We start from the raw sequence: 19,044 nt of genomic DNA, 5'->3' as shown, positions 1-19,044 counted from the left end.
AACCCTTTCACTAACCGTCTGTGGTGTGGTAGTGAACGGTGAACCTTCTGTAGTGTGGTAGTGAAAGGGTTAATGTAATAATGTGATAATAATAAGATAATACAGAGGAGGCCACACCTTCTTCTCCCTCTCGTCATCCTTCCACGCGTTCCTCCTCTTCAAGAAGTAGGGGAGCCTCAGGAAGTCTCCCATCTCCCCGTCTCCGTTCACCAAGGCACAGAACACTGGTGTATCTCTGAGGAGAGACAGAGAGAGAGAGAGAGGGACACTGTAGTACACAACCTTTCACGAGATCCAACAGCCACGAAAATGCACTTGAAGTGATAGTGATGATGCAACATTTATAGTTTTTGCGATGCATACAATTATTGTTATAATTATATTTGTAATGCTGATATTGATTCTGAGTACCAATATGATCCCTTACTTTTACTGAATAATATATAGACTATCATTTGGACAAAAATATTTGAGATATAATAAATGTTTCTCCATTAGCTAAATGGACATTCGATTATTTGCTTGTACGTAATCCATTCAAACCTTTATGTAAGTCTCAAAAAGATCATTGAGGTTCCCCTCGTTTGCAATGATGTCTAAATTCACAGACAAGGTTCAAATAGACACAATATGGCAACAGATAAAGTTACATGTGGTTGAGTCTGAGGGGTCCTCATTTGAAACGATCTAAAAACAAATCTCAGCAAGTGCACCTTTTAAGTTATTATAAAAAAAAAACCACTGGCTTCCCACCCGCTAACATTGCCAATTGTGTTAGTAGGGACGACTGACCAAGCCGGAGGTACCGTTGACAGCTGGATTCGATCCCAGAGTCTCTGCGGTGGTAGGCGAGTACTTAGTCCACTGCGCTACCCAGCCACCCAGCAAGTGCATCTTTAAGTCAAGCGTAAACCTACCGGCTGGATGAGAAGGCCACTCCCAGGACACGGATCCCTTTGGCCTGTGTCTCCGAGATGAGATCCTCGTCCTCCTCCTCCACTTGCTGATCGGGACGATAGGGTGCCACCTTCAGCCAGTTATACAGCTTCCTGCTGCAGGCCTGAGGGGTGGCAACCACTATCACACAACTGTGGGCTCAATATACATCAATGCTCTGAGCCACCTGCTTTGGAGAGTCAATGCCAGAATAAGGAGGGGGGGGAAAAAGCAAATAGTTTCTTGATTGTTTGTTCAGATAATTCTAGAGAGGCCATGCCCCTCCCCTTCCACTGACACCAATGGGACCTGATTTCAGGGAAAAGAAATATGTACGTAGACAAGCGGCGAGAAACAAATAATGTTTTGATCCCATTTGAGTTGTGCCGTGAATTACACAGAAAACGTTTGTCGATTTAAAAGATAATTTTGCAAGTCGAGAAAGTGGATTGCCAAATTCGCTAAAATTTGCTTAATGTTAGCTTAACATTGTCGGTAGCCGTTGATGCTATGACATAACATTAGCTAGCTGACCGTTACACTTTTAAGCCGACAAGCATCCTATGTGTAATTCATAGCTCTCTGTGTTTGTCTACTATACATATTTCTTCCACAATAAGGTCCTGTGGGGAACAGCAGGAGGGGAGGGACTTCGCCTCTCTATTCATTGTAGGATACCTTTACTTTTAGCTAATTATTTCCAGGCTAATTATTGGCTACCCTTGATTTCCCCTCAGTGCTACGCAGTTTGACTAATTGCCATATCAGAAATACTAGAATTTGAGCTCATTCTACTGCTACATTTGTTTTTAGTCGCTCTGGAAAAAAGTGTCTGTTAAATTCCTAAAATTTATGTTTGTGTAGTTATCAACATAAGTTATCAATTACAAAATGAGAGTGAAATGTTAGGAAAAAGTTTGATACAATTTATACAATACCATAGTCACACAGCGGCCATTTTGCTCTCATGGTCATGCTCAGGTTGGGATTTCATTCCACCCAACCTGAGCATGACACAAGAGCAAAATGGCCACCATGTGAATACAGTATGGTCAATTATCAGGTTTGATAAGATTTTATTGAGAAAGCGTTGCTTCTGTCAGCCAGTGAGAGAGCATGAGCACACACCTTGATAATGCTGTCTTTTGCTTCAGCAATCAGCTTGTTTTTCAGCTCTTTAGCCATCTGCGGATAGAGGAACTGCTTGAGGGAGCGCTCGATGGCCAGGGTGCGCTGACGGTTCCACTCCTGAACCTGGTGACTGAACTCGTCTCTGTAATAGAACTGCTTGATCTCCTCAAAGTATGTCTGGTCACCATACCTGCCCAGTGAGGATGGGAGACAAAGACAGGTCAGTCAGTACACTAGTCAGTCTAAAACACACTTTCTCCAGGACGCAAAGTTAACCTTGTACACAAAGTTGGCTGTAAAAAGAAATCTAAATATTAACCTAAAGATAAAAATTAACCTGTTGTTAATATGAGGAATGAAAACAGTAGGGCTCTGCCAAATGACTCTGTTTCAGGCTACATGATTTGTAGTTCTTCTAACACAAGTCTGTTGCAGGCTACATGATTTGTAGTTCTTCTAACACAAGTCTGTTGCAGGCTACATTATTTGTAGTTCTTCTAACACAAGTCTGTTTCAGGCTATAGTACATGATTTGTAGTTCTTCTAACATGTCTATATGGTGTGTAGCTCAAGCCACTAAGTGTGGGTATCAAACAGGAATAAAGACAGTCAGGTTTTAAACTGTGTGGGTATCAAACAGGAATAAAGACTGTCAGGTTTTAAACTCTGTGGGTATCAAACAGGAACTAAGTCTGTCAGGTTCTAAACTATGTGGGTATCAAACAGGAACTAAGTCTGTCAGGTTTTAAACTCTGTGGGTATCAAACAGGAACTACGTCTGTCAGGTTCTAAACTGTGTGGGTATCAAACAGGAACTAAGTCTGTCAGGTTCTAAACTGTGTGGGTATCAAACAGGAAGAAAACTGTCAGGTTCTAAACTCTGTGAGCATCTAACAGGGGTGAAATGTTGTGTGACTGTGTGAGTATATATTTGTTTCCACTCTTCACTTTATATATTTGTCAGTTTGGCTCTTATCAATCAATATTTGTATTGCTATTACCTGCATTGCTTTTACACTTTTTCTTATTCTCTGCATTGCTTTTATTCTGTCTATTTTGTGTCTATTTTATTGCTGTGAACAGGCCCGGACTGGCCATCGGGAGCACCGGGAGTTTTCCCGGTGGCCTGGCCTGCACAGATAAAAAAAAAATTATATATTAAAAAAATTTTATAAAGGTGCTATACAAATAAAGTGTATTATCATTATTATTATTATTATTATTATTATTATTATTATTATTATTATTATTATTATTATTATTATTATTATTATTATTATTATTATTATTATTATTATTATTATTATTATTATTATCATTAGGTTGTGTTCCACTGGTTGTGAAGCAGACACACACATCCACACGTAATGGTTACATGACATTGACAACGCCTCACCCTTTCACTCCTAACAGGTCGATGCAGATGTTTATAGAGAGCAGCGCCTCCTCCTCTGCCTGACACATCCTGAGGAACTGGTCTCCGTTCAGCTCCTTCACAGGCTTGTTCTTCAGGTACTTGAATGCATAGGCGTAATGGGACTCGTCCATGTCCTATGAGATGGACACATGGGACATGAGATTAATGGCGATGGTGGCAACAGTTTAATAAAAAAATAAATGTCCACAATACGAAAATATCTGTCCCTATCGAGGCATTAACACTTTCAGTGCCGCGCCTGAGTATAGTCGGGTTAACTCGGCGAACGTTCGGCGCCAGACCAGAGTATAGTCAGGTTTTGGTCGTTATTTCGTTTATTCGCTATTTCCATTCATAATCCATCAAGGGAGCCTGATGTTATCATTGGGAATGGGTCTGAGATCGCAAACGTCCAATACCGCCGCCTAACACCTTGCGGCCGGTATTGCACATCCTTGGAAACTCTCTGGCTTGGCCTGTACGTCGATCTAAAAAGTCCGGTCCAGGTTTTCCTAGTCAGGCATGGCGAGCGGTTATAACACATGGATTGATGATAATCAAGTACTCCCGATTCATGTTCTTTGGTGGATTATGTTGGCAACACGATCGACATCAATACTTGGAATAGCGATCAGATAATTGGAATATTCTTTTTGCAGTACATCCTAGTCAAGGTAAGGGCTATATGGTATCAATCTTGCGTTGATCCGAGCATGCCTTCATTGTGATCCGAAAGTGTTACTGTAACGTTACTCCTCAACGTATGACGTTGGTGACGATCGAAGCATAGAACCCCCCCCCCCCACCCTTTCATGCATGCATGATGAAACATAATACCGATAATATAGCGTTGATTTCAGATTGATTGTTGATCCAGGCGAGGAATGCCACGGTTTCTAGTGAAATGCACTAAACACGTTTCCTGGGATTACTCTAAAACTATACTCATATTCACCACGGTATAAAACGGGAATGTATGGATGAAAAAAATATTTCTTTTTCACAAATTGAACAATAGATACTCGATGTCAAATGGGCAATCGTTTTATATCCATAGCTATGATATTTAATATAGTTTTAACACCGGCATGTATCCCCATTCATTAACACTTTGATTGCCCAACCCGAGTTTTCTCCCCCGCGGGTTGAATGCCCACTCACGAGAATTCTCGTATTTTCTCGTTTTTTTTTATTAGCAATCTGAAATCATATTTCATCAACCAAGTCTACCGTTGGAAATCCAACCACTCCAGGCGCTCAGATGTGAAAAAAGCGCCCCCTATCGTCTCCCAGATGGTAATTCACCCTTTTGGATTGAACTCAATGAAAATGAATGAGAAAAAAAATCCCTGACTGCACATTTTACTTCTCACTCACGCAGCCAGGGTCGATCAGCTCCACTAGTGAGCCTCAGAGCAGCGGAGATTATGTGTTTTTACAGTATACACGGTGAATCAATAAAAATATCGATTTTTTCGAATGGCGATCAGGAATTGGAATAATCCATTTGGATACCATCTGATCTCAGGTAAGGAATCTATGTTACCAGTATTAGGATAATCAGACTCGTTTTCACAGAGATATAAGCTTTTATGTGATTATGTGATATTGCTGTTTGGCTGTGCGAGCGGTCAGTAACTAGGAGAATCGATTTTCAACTCGCGGCACGAGCGTGCATGCGCACACATATACTATCGATAATCTAGCGTTTATTTGAAAACGATTAATAAATAGGCCGAACAATGACAACGTTCTAGAATATTCCAGTAAAAGGCGATTATCATGGAATGTGTTATTTCTTTCGTGAAAACGAGTGATTTTCAAAATGCTAGAAAACGGAAATGAAGCGATAAAAAAACAATCTGCTACGACAATGTTGACTGGAAAATGAGTCTTTGATAAGCGACGGGCAGATTAGACACATAGCCATAATTTAAAACATAGATTAGGCGATATTAACGTTAACATTGAAGTGGCCCTGGGCATTCAAGGAGGTAAAAAGGAATTAACCTTGGGCAATCAAAGTGTTAAAGCGCTGGCATTCTGGCCACACGGCCCACAGGGACCTCTGGTGCTGAAAGTGTTAACATTAAATGATCAAACATAGTCAAAATACATTTAATAGAATATTACAATGAATTTAAGTGGAAGGCGCTGTTTATTAATCCTTGTGTGATCAAACGCAGACGAGTACACCTTCCACCATCCGAACATTAGCTATGTGGAGGAAGACCGATAACCAACGCGCAGGACAGAGCGGTTTCTCACCATAACGGAAGAAAAGAGCGGACAAAAAAAAAACAAGAAAGTACAGTGTCTGAGGGGCGGCTACGTGGCGTAGTGGGCAAGGCGCTCGCCACGAATGCTGGAGACGCTGGGCTCGCCTGTTCGAGCCCAGCGCTCCACATTGCTTTCAGTTTAGCTGGTCGTTCATACTAATACACATTGGCCGTATTAGGGGGTGGGAAACTGATGGGTGGGGATCGGGCGTTGTGGACAGCGACTCCTACAGGTCAGTTGGTGCGCCTGCGCAGTAGAATCAGGAAGTGTCGGGGGCAGCGTGAGCCTCCCACGCGTTACTCCTCGCCACTGAGAGATCGAGCTGCGCAGGTGAAAAGATGCGACTGCTGTTACCTCAAGTACCGGAGGGGACTTAGTCCACATGACTTAGTCCACATTGCAGCCGGCTTGTGGGAGGCAAGAAACAGCGTTCGTGACAGGGGAGGGTTGAATTGGATGATACGAAATTGGGATGGGAGAAAATATAGAAAATGGGAGAAAAAGTGGATAAAAAAAAAGAAAGTACAGTGTCTGGAGACTGGACTGGGGTGAGGGTCGAAGGTGAAGGTGATCAGATCACATTGTTTTGTAAAGCTTGCTGTGTGAGACCCCCAGGTTGTTACTATTGTTATTCTTTTAATAATAATTAAGGATGTTTAATAACATATTTCATCAAAACATTTCAGTAAGTTTTGTATTGCACCAAAGTATCCGTCTCAGCACGGCTTCGTTTACTGATCTGAGGACGATTACGTAAGAGCCGTATCAGCACTGATCCTGATGCTACAGATTTAATTTAATTTCAAACCTTTATTTAAACTCGAAAGGCAACCAAGGTTTCCCTCATTTACAGTCACGTTGAGTGTACATACAGAATTAAGCAAAAAAAATCACAACAATAAGACATGTAAGGATAACAATCAATTAACTAAAACAGATGGTGCCACCCCCACTCCAATGCTGCTGTATTACTTGTGTGATTATACACTGAAATCAAATGTACTTTTTTTTTTTAAAACTGTATGGGTATCAAACAGGGAGAAAGACTGTCAGGTTTTAAACTGTGTGGGTATCAAACAGGGAGAAAGACTGTCAGGTTTTAACCTGTGTGTGTATCAAACAGGGAGAAAGACTGTCGGGTTTTAACCTGTGTGGGTATCAAACAGGAAGAAAGACTGTCAGGTTTTAACCTGTGTGGGTATCAAACAGGAAGAAAGACTGTCGGGTTTTAACCTGTGTGGGTATCAAACAGGAAGAAAGACTGTCAGGTTTTAACCTGTGTGTGTATCAAACAGGGAGAAAGACTGTCGGGTTTTAACCTGTGTGGGTATCAAACAGGAAGAAAGACTGTTGTCTTGTCTGCATTGCTTTTACCCCTTTTCTTATTCTCTGCATTGCTATTATTCGGTATTTTTTTTTTTGTACCTTTTTGCCCTTCTTGGTGGGTTTGACGTTGATCTTGGCCCTCTCCTGGAACGTCTGTCGCAGTACATGTCTGACCAGAGGCTCCCGAGCGATCTGCATAGCCACCATGTACCGGGTGCCCTCCAGGACCGCCTCCGGTGTGCTGAACTGGCTGCGTGGAGACACAGACCCCGGCATGTCGTTACGGGGGAATAAGGTACAGAACAGCTTGCATATAGAATATAATAATAATAATAATAATAATAATAATAATAATAATAATAATAATAATAATAATAATAATAATAATAATAATAATAATAATAATACTTTATTATTTATATAGCACCATTAATACAGATTGCAGCTCAAAGTGCTTTACACAAAAATAATCAACAAAAGGATAAGAAATAAATCAAAATAAAATTATAATAATAATCAATTTATTTTATATAGCGCCTTACATTATGGTATCTCAAAGCACTTTACAGACATTGCATTACAGTCCATGGACAAACACAGTACATGGACAAACACAGTACATGGACAAACACAGTACATGGACAAACACAGTACATGGACTTTCACAATGACAATAGTAATAATAACTTAATTAGACAGTAAACAATAAAAAAATATATATATAAAAAATTATAATTAAATGATAAAAAAAACAATATATATATAAATAAAGAAAAATAAGACAATAAAATAAAGATAATAATTCATTTAAAAGGTACGTTTTGAGCTATTCTTTTTATTTATTATTATTTTTTTTTTTTTTTTACAAGGCGTCATCGTGCCGACGCGATCTGCGACATAGTGTTTCTGCTGACCTACAGTTGTAGTCCTTGGCCAGCTCCAGGGGCTCTGCAGGGAACTGCTCGGTCTCATGGCGCTGGTAGCTGTCTCGCAGGTTCTCTCCGAACTGCTCTGGGGTCAGACCGAACTTCTTCGCCAGGCCATCTGACCGGACGAGACCGTAGAAAGACTTTGTTGTGTTGAGTCAAAAGTAGCTCTATACATCCATCATAATCCACATTACACAATCAATATGAAACAGAAACGGATATGAAAGAAAACAATTAATCTATATACACAAGAGGAACTAAAGTTAAAGTTAGTAGCAGTGGTTCAGTGACAGGGGTGGGCGATATGAAGATATGACTGGTTAAAATATCGTCATGATTTCACTTCAAAAGAAGATCGTGGATATCATGATATTTTGTAGTATTCACATTCAAACAATGTTGTTTATGTTTTGAAACTGGTATTAATTAAAATAGGTCTGCAGAACACACTTTAGGAGGTCCTAATGGTCTTTGTTATTATTTCACATGCATTTGAATCAGCTCAAATCTTTTAAACAGTTCTTATTAATCTTGTAGGCCTATACTTTGTTACCAGTTGGGATTTACCTTCACTCGCAAAAACGAGCTTCGGAGAATCGAAACGGAAAAATATCATGATATATTACCCATGCCACCCTGCCCTATTCAGTTATGATCTCATACTCAGACTCTTGTTTTAACATCAAGAGTCTGATGACAAGCCATCTAAAAGAAACACAGAGGAGGCTATTCAAACGTTCATGGCATTTGAAAACCCACCAGACTTTGCGTGGTGCGTGTGTTTGGCGGGCAGGGGTATCCTGGAAACAACCAACCTACCAGTCTCCTCCAGTAACGGCAGAGTAGTGTGTTTAAACCAGTGTTGTAGTAGCGTCACTAAATCTCGAGTCTGAGTTGAGTCTCGAGTCCCCAGTGTTCGAGTCCAAGTTCAAGTCAAAGAAGACCCAGAGTCGAGTCCCCATTACCCTATAGTCTGAGTCCAAGTCTGAGTCCAAGTCATCAAGGTTGAGTCCACTCCACTCTGGCAGTCAAAGAGCTGACGTACAAATAAAAAAAGGTCTACATTAAACATAACTGACACAGTGGTCACCATTTCAATGGGAGTTTATTTACTTTCTAAAAATAAATAACTATTTATCAATTAACAAGTCCAAGTCCTTGCCTGCACCTTCCGAGTCCGAATGCAGTCAATGCTCGAGTCCAAGTCTGAGTCTACTACAACACTGGTTTAAACACTGAGCTAATGAACTCCTAGCGGTGACAATTCACTGCAACATCACAGGAAAGTTAAACCTTCGATTTCGCCTGCACAAATGCTGTACGCTGCCCCCCCTCCACCCCAGAAGCTTTTGCGCAATATAATTTGTATATACACTCAAAACTGTTCATACTTGTTCATACTTCACTGTTAATCTTTGCTCAATTGCACAGCCCTGCTACACATTCTATTCCACTGTATTTCTATTCTAATTTAGTGTATATACTCTACTACATCCTGCACAATTGCACAGCCCTGTCCTATATTCTATTCGATTGTACTTTTATTTTAATTTAGTTTATATATTCCATTTTATTTTCACTCTACCTTAATTGTCTGTTAATGTTAATGCGACAAACGACCAAAACAAATTCCTTGTATGTGCAAACTTACTTGGCAATAAAGACCTTTCTGATTCTGATTCTGATTCTGAATACACACTTTCCAGCCACAGCTTCTGTTTCTCAGCCTTGTTCAGTTACACCGTGTCCTCAGCTGTTTCCCCTGAGGTGAACTGAAGAGCTACACATTAGTCCGCAAGGACCTACAGAATGACAACAGGACTGCTGTAAACCTGCTGTTTTCACATAAGCTGTACGTCTTCATATGAGGTCCTCGGGGGGAACTGCATGGGGCAACTGTGGAAGGTGGAAGAGGGCCACATCTCCATTAGCTGCAATGTTTGACTTCAGTGACATCTAGTGGAATGCTGATGGAATGACGCACTCACCCAGTCCAGCACTCTGGCAGATACTGTACATGTCCCTACGAGACGCAAGCTTCAGGTCGGTTCCTTTAGGCTTCTGCTCCGCTTCCTCCTCCTCCTCTTCCTCTTGTTCTTCCTCCACCGGTTCCTGCTCCCCTGTGAGTAAAAAACAAGATCAAATGGTACATGGTGCATTTATATAGTGCTTTACAATTTTTATTCCTCACATTCACGGCAGAGGCGACCCATGCAAGGTGCCAACCTGCTCATCGGGAGCAATTAGGGGATAAGTGTCTTGCTCAAGGACACTTCGGACACTTCAACACGCTGCCCGGGGAGGAGCGGGAATCAAACCCGGGAACCTTCCGATTACCAGACAACCACTCTACCTCCTGAGCCTCAAGAGAGTCGTCAGTAAATATCTATTTAGAAGAAGGTATGTGAATAGAGCTGTTCTCAACCAAAGAAATCCTTAGTTGATTGATTGTTGACATCCGATTGACAGATGCCAGCCTTTCTAACATTAGAGTCCTCCTGAAATCTAAGTCAAACCTACCGTCTTCGTTCACTTCTTTAGGCTTTTTCAACTTCTTCACTCTGGGCTTGGTAGCGTTTTGCATCTTTGGTATGTCTCTGCCGTAGTAGAGGAGGAAGTGGTTGTAGACGTCACCCAGTTCTTCGCCAGACTGGACAGCCTTTAGCCTGGACATTCACAAACACAGGGGAAGCGTTTCCTGGTGTTAAAACTGACACGTTTTGGAACGAGAAATATAGAGATACACTTGCCTGCATATGTATGAATGGCTGCACCTTTCTATTATTGGGACGCAAAAACGCTTTGCAATGGAATTTCTCAGTATGGGTGGGAATCAAACCCCTAACCCTGGCAGTGCCAGTGTCATGCTCAAGAGAGCCAAGGACCATACAGGACCACATGTATACGGAAACAGATGTTGTTCTGGCAATGCATGCGAATGAAGTCCAAACCTGTCCAGGTCCGGGGTGTCGAGGGCACGGACGCCATCCGACAGCGGCTTGTCCGGGTCTGCCGAGATCTGCTCAAACTGGAAGCCCTGCATCCTCTGGAAGAGCCGGGTCAGGTTCTGTTTGCGGGTCTTTAACTGAGTCCACTGAAAAGACAGTCAAGCTCGGGGTAAGTTAAGGTCAAAGTCCGATTTTTAGATACCAAGCACCTCATAGATCGACAGTGTCACTAACTCAGATACCCACTCTGCCCCTAGTGGTAGTTCACAGGCATGGCACTTTGACTCATATTTAGAGAGTCTGAGGGCCAGATTTACTAAGAGGAGAAGTGCAAGGCAAACTGTGAGGTGGTGAGTAGGGTTGGGTACCGACCGAATGACATCGGTACTACCGATTCACGCTAGATCAATCGGTACCACATTTCGGAACCTTTACATGTTTAGTATAAGAGTGTAATATACTAGACTGAGGGAGCCTTTTCCACAAATATATATATTACTGTCCCATCTCTTGGGTCTTTGGAAAGACCAGATGAGGTCAGAGGAGTTTGATCATATTTACTGAGGATGGCCAGATAATGTTGATAAACATTTAAAAACATAATACATGATCCTGCGATTTAGTTTGTGTGGCGTGTTACAACAATAAATAAAAGCATTTACTAAATAAATAACAATGTTGAAATTGAGAAGTTAGGATATTTTTTTTATAACTGAAATAAGAAACAAATTTATAACAGAAAGGTACTGATACCGAATTCCAGGAACTGGTACCGGTATCGGTTCAAATGTGAACGGTACCCAACCCTAGTGTTGAGAGGATGCGCTCATTCTACGTCTAATTTACAAAGGCTGCAGCCAATCACGCAATCAACCTGGGAGTCCTTCCTCTGGCCGCATTGTGCATGTGAAGCAAGGTGCACTAGCTGGTCGCAGGATCAGACAGTTTCAGTACAGCCACGTATTAAAGGTGATAAGTGAAGCAGCTATCAGTGAAGTCTCATTCCTTATTGGGGTTAATCATCATCTTCAGCTGAACTGCTCAAACAGATATCCTATAAGATTTTGCTTGCCGAATTGATCAGGGTTGTTACTGTGTAGCTTTATATCTGTTTTCTGTTATCCTGATATCATTTATAGTGGAGTAGTTTATATAACTGATCAGAGACATTTTTCTAATAAGCTATGGTAGGTTGTAAATGTGATACAATGATCTACGGTAGGATACAATACAACGTTTTATTATAGATCAGTGGGGATAATTATACGACATGGCTATTGACCAGCTATTGTCTATTGTCAGGTTGGAGGATCAGATTAGACCTGCCCGTTTTACGGGAAGCATTCCCCTAATCTGATATCATTAATGATGGTAATATCAAGATAAACATCTGCAAACATCTAATATCATAATCAACCGTAAAGAAGCCTATCATCATTCAACCTAAAGAACATGTAGTTAAATTCACTGGTCAAGTGGATTGCCAACTCTCAATGGCTGGTCATTAGTCTACAATAAAAGGATACATTTATTAGGATAATAATACAAGGATAATGTTTTCATGGCAATATGACTAGTGACATTAATCACCAGTTTGGATGAGTGAAAGGGAGAAACCTGTCAGAGCAGGAGAAGTCTCAGGCAAAACGTGACCAATGCAAATTGCAGGGAGCTTTAGTAAATTCAGTGGATAATATATAATATATATAATAGACCCAAGGAGATAGTGTCAACACTACGTAAGGTTAGTAGAACAGTGTCCATTCATTGTACTTATTTGAAGGTGTGTCTATATAGACTGTTATTGTTGTTGTTATTATTATTAATAATAATTATTATAATTTTTTTGTATCTACTTTTTCTCCCATTTTCTATTTTTCTCCCATCCCAATTTCGTATTGTCCAATTCTACCCTCCCCTGTCTCGAACGCTGTTTGGCCATGCCTCCCACAAGCCGGCTGTAATGTGGACGAAGCCATACATTGCACGAGTCCCCTCCGGTACTCGAGGTAGCAGCCGTTGCATCTTTTCACCTGCATAGCGCGATCTTTCAGCGTCGGGGGTCTGCGCTTTGGAGGGACGCCGCCCCCGTCTCTTCCTGATTCTACTGCGCAGGCGCACCAACCGACCTGTAGGAGTCGCTGTCCACAACGTCCGATCCCCACTCATCAGCTTCCCACCCCCTAATACTGCCAAATGTATTAGTATGAACGACCAGCAAAGCTGAATGCAATGCGGAGAGCTGGGCTCAAACCCAGCGTCTCCTGCATTGGTGGTGAGCGCCTTGCCCACTGCACCACCTAGCCGCCTTAATTATTATTATTATGATGAATTGTATAGCACCTTTCATACAATAATTACAGCCCAAAGTGATTCACATCAGTGTTGTTGACACAAAATAGACATAGGCATAAGAATCTGCATAAAATTGGCATAATTATAGACAGGCATAAAATGAGCAGAGAATTGATATTAAAAGCGTGTATACCTTGTAATAGATTGCTGTCATTAAAATCTATAAAAATTTAATTAAATTTAAAAGAAAATTGTAATAGCTTTCTGTGTTAAAATGTCCAACCCCAAGAGGGGTGTTTAAAGTGATTAGCGTGCAGACTTCTATTTAAGAGGCACTTCCACTGAGGTCCAGTGTAACGCTGAGGAAGGCTTATGCCTGTACCAGTGTTGTAGTCGAGTCACTAAATCTCGAGTCCGAGTCGAGTCTCAAGTCCCCAGTGTTCGAGTCCGAGGCCAAGTCCGAGTCACCAAAGAAGAGCCAGAGTCGAGTCCGAGTCGAGTCCCCATTACCCTAGTCCGAGTCCAAGTGCGAGTCCAAAGGTTGAGTCCACTCCACTCTGGCAGTCAAAGAGCTGACATACAAATAAAAATAGGTCTACATTAAACATAACTGACGCAGCGGTCACCATTTCAATGGGAGTTTATTTACTTTGCCATTAACACTATTGGGACCGGCGTGACAATTGCCACATTGTTATGCAGCTGGAAATCTCTGACATCACTGATATGCACGTTTTGAGATGACTCAGTTTGGTGAGGGTGAGGGTTGTGAGGGGAATTGGAAGAGTGCGCCAATATGAGAATTAGAGACGTAAGTCTTATTGATATAGAGCCACACGGCCGGGAAACGGTACTGAATACTGGGAAAGGCCAATTGTAAGATAGTACCACTTTAAAATTTAAAATGTTGTACTCTGTTTTTATAAATTGTTATTTATTTTATTATTATTGTTCTGTTATCTCCCTGTGAAGTTCTGTGTATTGTTATTATGGTTATTGTATTGTGTTGTCTTGTTTTCATGTTAAGTAATAATAAAAAATTTGATAAAAAAAAAACACTATTGGGACCGGCCACGTATAAATACGTGTTTCGAATCCATGCGTTGTGGACCAGAGGCACGTATATAGCCGTGGCAAGTTGTTATTGTTTTATTCCATATTAATAACCGGATCAAGATCCCCGATCGACTCTGCAGATCTACCCTCGGCAACATGCAATACCGGCCAGATCCTCTTAGGGGCGCCATCGCTCCACTGCAGTATCATTGTGGGCTAATGGATTTTTATTTATTTTTGCCTCCAACGGAGTATCATATTACTCTGATCCCAAAGCAACATCATGCACCGTGTATCACGTTTCGAATCGCAGATCTCACCATGGAATAAGGGTATTTATCATCAACCAATGGACATATCGATCTACCAGATGCCGATCGATAACGGGGAAATGCTGTAGGGTATCCCACGGGCTGACGGTAAGACCTTATTCACCTAAATTACAGCCGGATTAGACATTGTTGTGAGACGCAAGCATTCGATCCATAGCATCCATAGATGCTATGGGATAGTCCGGATCATAAGCAGTTTGTGTTATTTCATTAGCATATATACAACAGAAATGCCGTTGAATATAACGTTAGTAGCCTTTAGCTCTATAAGTAGCTTTCCAGAAAATATATGAGACGAAATCTGCGATAAAGCTTATATTCACGGCGCTATAAAATGACAACCTATTGATGGATTTTCTTTTTCTTTAAGCCATTTTGAAGGGATGGTTTATGAACTCAAGTGACAATGAAAATGGACAGATAGCAATACTATAAAGTATAGATATAGCTCTACAAAGACACATCGGTTTGTTGACAAACCTTGGTCCTCTAGCACCATATTAGACGGCGCCGAACGGTCATCAAAGTGTTAATATAGCCATCAATATCTTATGCCAAAAGATTAGGGCCTATTGCAAAAACATTAAATAAATAACCGTATTCATCAATTAACATGTCAGAGTCCGAGTCTGCACCTTCCGAGTCCGAATGCAGTCAATGCTCAAGTCCAAGTCCAGGTTCGAGTCATCAGTGCTCAAGTCCAAGTCGAGTCACGAGTCCTGAAAATCAGTCCAGGACTCGGACTTGAGTCAAACACTGGCCTGTACTTAATAAAAGTACCTAAAAGGACAGTTCTGTGAGTGCTGGAAATTATGTGCTAATAGCTTTGTAGATCTGTCCCCAGAGAGTCACACTTTGCACCTATGACACTGTATGTCCTTATTGAATGTATTGACTAACAAGACTAACCTTCTCATCCCATTGCCACACCTTCCACAGGTCATTTATATTTAGCTCTGGCTCCACATACTCCTTCCTGTAGAAGGCTATGAAGGGAACCTAGGAGAGGATGATCACACAGAGGGAACATTTAAAATCAAACCAAGCTACCTGACATCTGCTGAGAACACCATTAAATGAGCATTGTTCATTTAATTTTTTTTTGTTTCATGAAAACAGAAAATAGGTAAATACCTCAAAGTGTTGGTTCCTCATAAAATTCAGAGCCTCTTTGATCTTCTGGACTGTGCTGGGACCTTTCCTGCTGAAATTGGTGGCGGGACCTCGGTCCAAATACTCTGTGTTGTCCTGAATTTAAAAGACATTGGGAAAGGATGATTGAACGCCAACTGGAAAACAGTCTGCTACATTTATCCCTTAGTCAGACGCCGTGGCCTGTTGCTGTTTTAAAAATTAAAACAAAACAAAAAACTCCTTGCCTGCATGGAAATGGTGGGAGTAGAGAAGGCATTCCTGTATATCCACTCAGCCTCCTCCTCGAGCTCGTCATCCTCTGCAGGCTTCACAGGAATGGAGCGCAACTATCGACACAGGAAGCCACAAAGGTTTGATTAATGAAAGTGGATATACTTTAAAACGCCACCCTACCAAAGTTAGACCATGTTACCCCACTTTTTAGAGAGCTGCACTGGCTTCCCATTGCCGCACGAATCTGCTTCAAGGTCCTCGACCTGGCATACCGTGCAGCAAAGCGAGAGGCTCCCGCCTACCTCCAGTCAATGGTCTCTAACACACACCCTCAAGACCCATACGCTCTACATCTTCTGGCCGCCTCAGACCCACTCCTAACCGAGTTCCAGGGAGATCATCAAAGAGAAGCAGGCTGTTCTCTGTCCTTGCTCCACAATGGTGGATCGAACTCCCCACCACAGTCAGGACAGCTGAAACCTGACCGATTTTCCGCTGTCTACAAAAAATACACCTCTTCAAACAATATCTGAAATGAAAAAAAAAAAAAAAAGCTTCTTCCTGTCTTTTACTATCATGCACCTTATTACTAAATAATGTTCTTTGCCTATATTACTACCTACTATGCTAATAATGTCTTTACTACTATGCACTCAAGACTGTAGCACCCAAGTTTCAACACTGTTAAAAACAGTTACTTGTTACTTAGCTGCCAGAGTTGTACCCTTCCTGCTGACCTGTTGTACAGAACGTGTCACTTTGGATAAAAGCATCAGCTAAATTTCTAAATGTAAATGTAAAACAAAAGCCCACTGACAGACTACATGTACTACTACTTGCCCTGTCCTTCTAGCCTTCCAAAGAGCCAGACTTTTCCCCACACGTGTAGGTAACAATAATATGACAGATCCCATGTCAACAGAGATAATAGATAAATAGAGAATAGAGAAATCAACACTAGGCGATAGGGGTGGGAATCGATCGGAGACGTCAGATACAATATCATTGATAAACAGTACTATACTGCGCTAATATCCCCCCCCCCCCCCCCCGCCCAACAAGGTGACCTGACCATATTATTGTAAGGTGCAAGAAGGTCTTCATTCTCACCTGGAACCTCTCTGGCATGTCTGTGGAGCGGATCTCATTATCCCGGTCCGTCATGTGGCTGCTCTCCAGCTCACTGGGCTCGTAGATCTCGAAGATGCTGCGACGCCCCACCCTCTTCTTGGCCTGCTTCTTGGGCCGATCCCAGGATTCCTCCTCTGCGTCGTCCTCCTCGTCCTCCGCGTCGTCGTAGTTCTCGGTGTCGAAATCGGCGAAGTCAAAGTCCCCTCCGAATATCTCTTGGGCCTCCTGCAGAGCCCTGTGAACACGGTTTGGTGGTCTTTAGTGGCTCTGTTGCATTGAAGACACACTGTATCTACTTTCAAACAAGGCTCCGTTGCATTGAAGACACACTGTATCTACTTTCAAACAAGGCTCCGTTGCATTGAAGACACACTGTATCAACTTTCAAACAAGGCTCTATTGCATTGAAGACACACTGTATCTACTTTCAAACAAGGCTCTATTGCATTGAAGACACTGTATCTACTCTCGAACAAGGCTCTATTGTTTGAAGACACACTGTATCTACTTTTAAACAGGCCTCTATTGTATTGAAGACACACTGTATCTACTCTCAACAAGGCTCTATTGCATTGAAGACACTGTATCTACTCTCGAACAAGGCTCTATTGTTTGAAGACACACTGTATCTACTTTTAAACAGGCCTCTATTGTATTGAAGACACACTGTATCTACTTTCAAACAAGCTAGCAAATCAGAATCACGTACGCGTCAGTATATCCCGGCAACTTCTTCCTCCACTTCGGTTTCTTCAGAGGTTGTCCATCATCATCCACAATAAAGTCATCAATATCTGAGAATTCAATAAACATTTATTAAATAAATATATATTACAAGATATGCATATAGGACTGTCCTCTACTAAAGAAATCGTTAGTTGTTAATAGGTTTATAGGTTTTCAGTGATTTCTAAGAAATGCCTGCCGTTCCTACATAATAGTAAAAACATTTAACAGATTTAGTGTTAATCAAAGACGATTATTTGTTCTCTGTTGGGATGCCAGAGAAGAGCCTGTAATTCCGACCAGTAGGAGTCGCTGTTCGCAACGACCAGGACTTATAGCCCACTGGCTTTCCACCGGCAAACACTGCAAATCAGTAGGGATGACTGACCAAGCCGGAGGTAAATCTGAATTGAATCTAGAGTCTCTGAGGCAAGTGCTTAGACCTCTACACTACCCAGCCGCCTCCCAGTGCCTGTAATTCTTGATGAATTACCTGATACAACATGACAAAAGTCACTGAAAACGAATCACTGACAATATCTTCAATATTCTCCAACAGTCCTTAAAGCTTGGGATTCTCCCCTCTGTTGCAGAGTTTAAAACATTGATCTCCAACCATTGTCAATCAAGTTGTACATGTTTTAATTGATTTGTTATCCTTACTTTTGTCTCACCTTGCTGTCTTGTTGTTATGATTTTATATGCTGTGTGATTTCATATGCCTTATTTATTTTGCTTATTTCCGTATGTACACTCGACGTGACTGTAAATGAGGGAAACCTCAGTTGAGTTTAAATAAAGGTTTGAAATGAAAAACATCCACAGACAGTAGATTCAAGATTCAGTAGGACTTGAATAATGAAGACAAGCCAAAACAATCTATTCTTAAATGTTCAAAGATAAAAGTCGGTTCTTCTTCATACCAGACTCCTCCTCCTCTTCCTCCTCATCCCCCTCGGGATGGAGAGGCACATCCAAGGCCGGCTCGCCGTCGTCCGGACCACTCGCTCCCATGAAGATCTCATCCGCTATCATGTCCTTCTCGTGGGCCTCTCTGACATCCTCGTCCCCTTCCTCGTCCTCCGACATGTCCCGTAAACGCCTGAACTTTTGCTGGTTGCCGTGAGGAAGAGAGAGAGGGGGGAAATGAGAGAATATGTTAGGAAAAC

The 19,044-nt window shown here is 41.6% G+C and overlaps 1 protein-coding gene across 1 annotated transcript in view; it reads right to left on the bottom strand.

Annotated features, from left to right (window-relative positions):
• The window catches only part of LOC311225485 (transcription elongation factor SPT6-like), a gene marked incomplete at both ends in the record, with an annotated part of 59,556 nt that overhangs the window by 37,087 nt on the left and 3,425 nt on the right, over window positions 1-19,044 (bottom strand). Inside the window, 15 exons of the mRNA XM_084310777.1 lie at window positions 118-235; window positions 918-1,060; window positions 2,065-2,257; window positions 3,464-3,618; window positions 7,190-7,340; window positions 8,005-8,134; window positions 10,008-10,139; window positions 10,540-10,685; window positions 10,971-11,113; window positions 15,560-15,649; window positions 15,785-15,898; window positions 16,030-16,131; window positions 17,129-17,384; window positions 17,859-17,943; window positions 18,799-18,988. Coding sequence (XP_084166903.1) covers window positions 118-235; window positions 918-1,060; window positions 2,065-2,257; window positions 3,464-3,618; window positions 7,190-7,340; window positions 8,005-8,134; window positions 10,008-10,139; window positions 10,540-10,685; window positions 10,971-11,113; window positions 15,560-15,649; window positions 15,785-15,898; window positions 16,030-16,131; window positions 17,129-17,384; window positions 17,859-17,943; window positions 18,799-18,988 — 2,148 coding nt within the window. The remainder of the gene's footprint in view (window positions 1-117; window positions 236-917; window positions 1,061-2,064; window positions 2,258-3,463; window positions 3,619-7,189; window positions 7,341-8,004; window positions 8,135-10,007; window positions 10,140-10,539; window positions 10,686-10,970; window positions 11,114-15,559; window positions 15,650-15,784; window positions 15,899-16,029; window positions 16,132-17,128; window positions 17,385-17,858; window positions 17,944-18,798; window positions 18,989-19,044) is intronic.

The sequence above is a fragment of the Notolepis coatsorum genome (genome assembly GCF_963971535.1).
Source record: "Notolepis coatsorum genome assembly, chromosome: 1".
Taxonomy (NCBI): Eukaryota; Metazoa; Chordata; class Actinopteri; order Aulopiformes; family Paralepididae; genus Notolepis; species Notolepis coatsorum.
Note: the sequence above shows the minus strand (reverse complement) of the source record. Positions and strands in the feature narration are given on the sequence as shown.